This window comes from Myotis davidii, unplaced genomic scaffold, assembly GCF_000327345.1.
Source record: "Myotis davidii unplaced genomic scaffold, ASM32734v1 scaffold1397, whole genome shotgun sequence".
NCBI lineage: Eukaryota > Metazoa > Chordata > Mammalia > Chiroptera > Vespertilionidae > Myotis > Myotis davidii.
In genome coordinates, this window is record NW_006288438.1 from 10094 (window position 1) to 14545 (window position 4452).

A 4452-nucleotide genomic window follows, 5' to 3' on the forward strand; every position below is an offset into this window, starting at 1 on the left:
CCATTCTCACTCAGGTAGCCATAGTAAGATAGAAATTTTAACAGCTAATTTTTCTCATATATTAATATGTATATATTATGATTTATATAATTGATAAGAATATAACCCATGTCAGTCTCACTGATTTATGATTGCTGTGGGCAAAATGAAAAGGAAATTATTTGCAACATAGAAATTACACAAATAGAAGTCATTAAATACATTTTTAATTATATACTGATTCTTACCCTTTTGATTTCCATTTGTCGACTTTTAAAATCATGCACATTTGATCTCAGCACATTTCTTTCAAGTAAAACAGTCTCTGGACTCTCCTTCGTATTTGCTGGGTTTTGATGCTATAAATAATGGGGTTCATCAAGGGAGGGAAAAGGATATAGACGTTGCCCATGAACACATGTACCAAAGGTGAGAGGTGTTTCCCAAAGCGATGCACCATAGTCAGGCCAATGATTGGGATGTAGAAAACTGAAACAGCACAGATGTGCGATACACAGGTCTGCAAGGACTTGAATCTCTCCTCCTGAGATGCAATAGCTAGGACTGCATGCAAGATCATGACATAGGACACAAGTATAAGCACTGCATCCAACAACAAGTTGCTGATCACCAGGGCCAGACCATAGATGCTGTTGAAGCGGATGTCTGAACAGGCCATTCTAATTAAGTCCTGGTGCAGGCAGAAAGAGTGAGAGAGAATGTGGGGATGGCAGTAATTTAAGAACTTTAGGCGAATGATGACTGGAGGTATGAGTAGTGTACTCCTACATAAGATTGCCACCCCAATTTTTATGATTTTGTCATTAGTTAGGATGGAGGAGTAGCGTAGTGGGTGGCAAATGGCGATGTAGCGGTCAAAAGCCATAGCGAGGAGGACTGAGGACTCCATGAAGGACAGACCATGGATGAAATAAGACTGGGCAATGCAGGCATCCAGGCTGATCTCTTCAATGATCCCCCATAGGATCCCCAGCACTGTATACATGGTGGAGAGTCCCATGCACAGGTCCGTGAGGGCCAGCATGGCCAGGAAGTAGAACATGGGCTCATGCAGGCTTGGCTCAGTTCGGATTACATGCAGCACCAGGCAGTTTCCCAGAAAAATCATAGTGTAGATGGAGGAGAAAGGGATGGAGAGCCAGAGATAGTCAACTTCCAGGCCAGGGAATCCAGTGAGGATAAATCTGGAACTATTGTAGTTTGAGATGACGATAGCAGGCATGAAGACACAATTGAAATATTTCTAGAGATGTGGCAAATCAGATCAGCTTATGATCCCCTAATTTTGAATAATGTTTGTCTGCTTTTGAAAAGAACAGAAAATACAATGCACCTTCCTTTAGTGTTATAAACTCAGCAAAATAGAGACCTGATTCTTTATCCTTTAGGGCAAAGTCCCTCTCTCTAGACATAAATTTTTCCACTGCTAGTGACAAGCAATGCCTGAAGACTAGGGGTTTTTATGCAGAAGCAATCATCTTAATGCACATATGGGATTAGGTTTGGGGCTGGACTGCTGGGACTGTTTATTTTCAGAGGAAGATAATATATGATCACAGGTGTGTACTGCTTTCGTGGCTGGTAGCATCCTCAGAAAAATGTAAAATGGGTAATTTTTCTCTTGGGTAACACAGCTCTTCCTTTACTACCCCCAAAGGGTCATGAGACACCAAATTAAGTAGAATGGTTAAGGAACCCTAACTTTGCAGATAAAATTTAAGTAAGAGAAACTTAACAAAGTGGAATAAAAACTTTTTTGCACATTTCCCATTGTCCCTCTCTAAATGCTTTACCCTTGTACAATTGTTTTAGTTGTACTTTTTCTTCTCTACATTCCATATTTTTCTTCTCTATTTTCATGCATCTCTTTATCTTATACAGAATTTTTACTTTTTCTGACCTTCACACTAATTTTACCTCATTATGTTCTATATTACATAAATGACATGCATTGTAAACTGGAAAGTATTAGGCTATTGGGTAACAGCTGGAAATGGAAAGGCTAGATCATGAGGTAAATATTCATTTAACTGCTTAAAATAGTGTTAACATGCTTTCCAAAGCAATGGTCCATTTGACACTCTGACCAGTAAGTAGTGAGAATTACAGTTCCTCCATCTCTCAGGTAGTACTTGGTATGGTCACATTTTTTATGCTTAGTTTATTTTGCTTTGCTATATTGATAGGCATGTAGTGATATGCCATTGTTTTAAATTTGTATTTCCCTTATGGCAAATACTTTTTTTTTTTGCTTTTTTCATGTGCTTATTTGTCATATATACATCTTCTTGGTGAAGTTCCTACTTGAATAATTTTCCCTTTTGTGATGAGGTTGTTTTTTGCTTATTGAGATTGGAGGGTTTTTTAGATATTTTAATTATAAAACCTTTAGCAGATATATGATTTGCAAATTGTTACTTCTTTTTCTTAACTGCGATGTATTATAAAACTGTACACATAAAACCTATATAATTTTATTAACCAATGTCACCCTAATAAATTCAATAAAATTTTACAAAATAAAGAATATGATGATAACAGAAAGACTCACATTGAGTAAAAGAGGATTTTAGTATTGATTTCCCTTATTGGGAAGAAGTATGTAGTTGAGGACTATAGAGTGAAGGTAAGTAACCTTATACGCTGGGGGCATATAAAAAGATAAAATTTCAGAGCTTATAAAAAGAAAAGAAAAAATCTTGAGAATACATTTAACATTATACATTCACCAAAAAAAAACAAACAAAAAAAAAACACAGGTGAATAAGTGACTCTAAAACTCAAGGTGGAAAAGTGACAATTAAGAACAGGTTATAAAAGATGAGATTTTAATTCAGTTTTAATTTTTAGGGTGAAGTGCTATTACTAATAACTTACAATTAGAATGGTTATGTGATCAGAATCAAACATAGATGTTAAGAACATTAGCCCTCCTTCTCAAGAGATGAGAAGAATAAGAGTAAACATAAATTCTATGAGAAATACATATATGTTTTTTCAATAATTGTATATAGTTACTGAATTTTTGTAATAATGGAATAAAATTGGGTTTTATGGCATTAGAGGTCTTCTAAAGTATTCACTATAGAAAACATGCAAAGTCAGAGGCTAGCAAGGGGTAAAGGTAAGAACTGATGGGATAGCAGAGGATTTTAAATCCTACATACGTATTAGCTATCATTTCTTATGTTCCTCATGCCATAAAATTTTCCTAGATGACACATTACAAATTTTAATAGGTTTTATAACTTTAAATATTGTTGTTTTTATAGTGAGAGGAATATTGTAACACATTTTAAGTCATTTGACCAATGTCACACAATGGGAGGAGGAGCATGGATATGAATCACAGTTTGATAAGAAAAAAACAAAACAAAGTACACCAATTTTTTTCCTTCATATTTCTTTCAGAAATACATTCCTCCCCCCCCCAGGAGGAATCTGAGTCTCAGAATTCTGTCTTTTCACTCATTGTTTTATTCTAAGACTACCCTTCCTCTCCAACTCCAGGTTTTTACTACACACAGAATTTAAAGCCAAGTCTAGGTTTTACATTTGTTCTCAGTTTATTTTAGTAATTATGGGAATTTTTTTAAAAAAAGCAATAACCAAGGTATTTGCAATTTACATAAATTTTAAAAAATCTAGAACATTTCTCTTCAGATATCCTTCCCTTCTGCAATGAAGGCAAAGACCCTTGCCTATAGACTTCTATCACAATCTCTGACTGCAGAGTTTTTGTTCAGGTTCTCTGTGTGCAAAGCATCCATTATCAGTTCCCAGTGTTATAGACAGTTAGGGCAGTCTAGGAGTTTCAAAATAAAAAAAACAAAACTAAATATTACCGCTTTATAGATAAAGAAAACAAGGCCCAAAGAAGGCATGGGTAATGATTAGTACAATTATCAAGGATTTTAATAAAAACGGATCTGGCCTGGCCAGCATGGCTCAATGGTTAAGCCTCAACCTATGAACCAGGAGGTCATGGTTAGATTCCTAATCAGGGTACATGCCCAGGTTGCGGGGTTGACCCCAGTGTGGGGCATGCACGATGCAGCCAATCAATGGTTATCTTTCATCATTGATGTTTCTATCTCTTTCTCTCTCTCTCTCCCTTCCTCTCTGAAATCAATCAAAATATATATTTTTAAAAAAGGAATGGATCTGAATGCACAGACTAAATCACTGTTCCCTGCCAAATAAGAAGCCAAAAATATGTTACAAGTTACTTACTAGTGTATGGCTTACCTGTGTGTCAGGACTATTTCTAAAGAGAAAAGATTACAATAGCTGCAGAGTTATCAATTCACAGTTTAATTGATTATGTAGTATTATTGATAGTAATAATGATAATACACTGATGGGAAAATTTTCATTCCTTCAGAAACTAGAAAGCACCCTCTTCAGATCAACAACTCTTTTTCTATGTAAAAGAGTAAAGGCTACGTTAAC

The 4452-nt window shown here is 35.6% G+C and overlaps 1 protein-coding gene across 1 annotated transcript; it reads right to left on the minus strand.

The window, feature by feature from the left end:
• Window positions 1-274: 274 nt before the first annotated feature.
• LOC102753957 (olfactory receptor 51V1) lies at window positions 275-1222 on the minus strand. Its single transcript, XM_006760315.1, has one exon. The coding sequence runs from the start codon at window positions 1220-1222 to the stop codon at window positions 275-277; it is 948 nt and encodes a 315-aa protein (XP_006760378.1).
• Window positions 1223-4452: the final 3230 nt, after the last annotated feature.

Excerpts from the sequence above, each read along its gene's own strand:
- LOC102753957 (XM_006760315.1), bottom strand. The coding sequence starts at position 1,222 with ATGCCTGCTATCGTCATCTCAAACTACAATAGTTCCAGATTTATCCTC.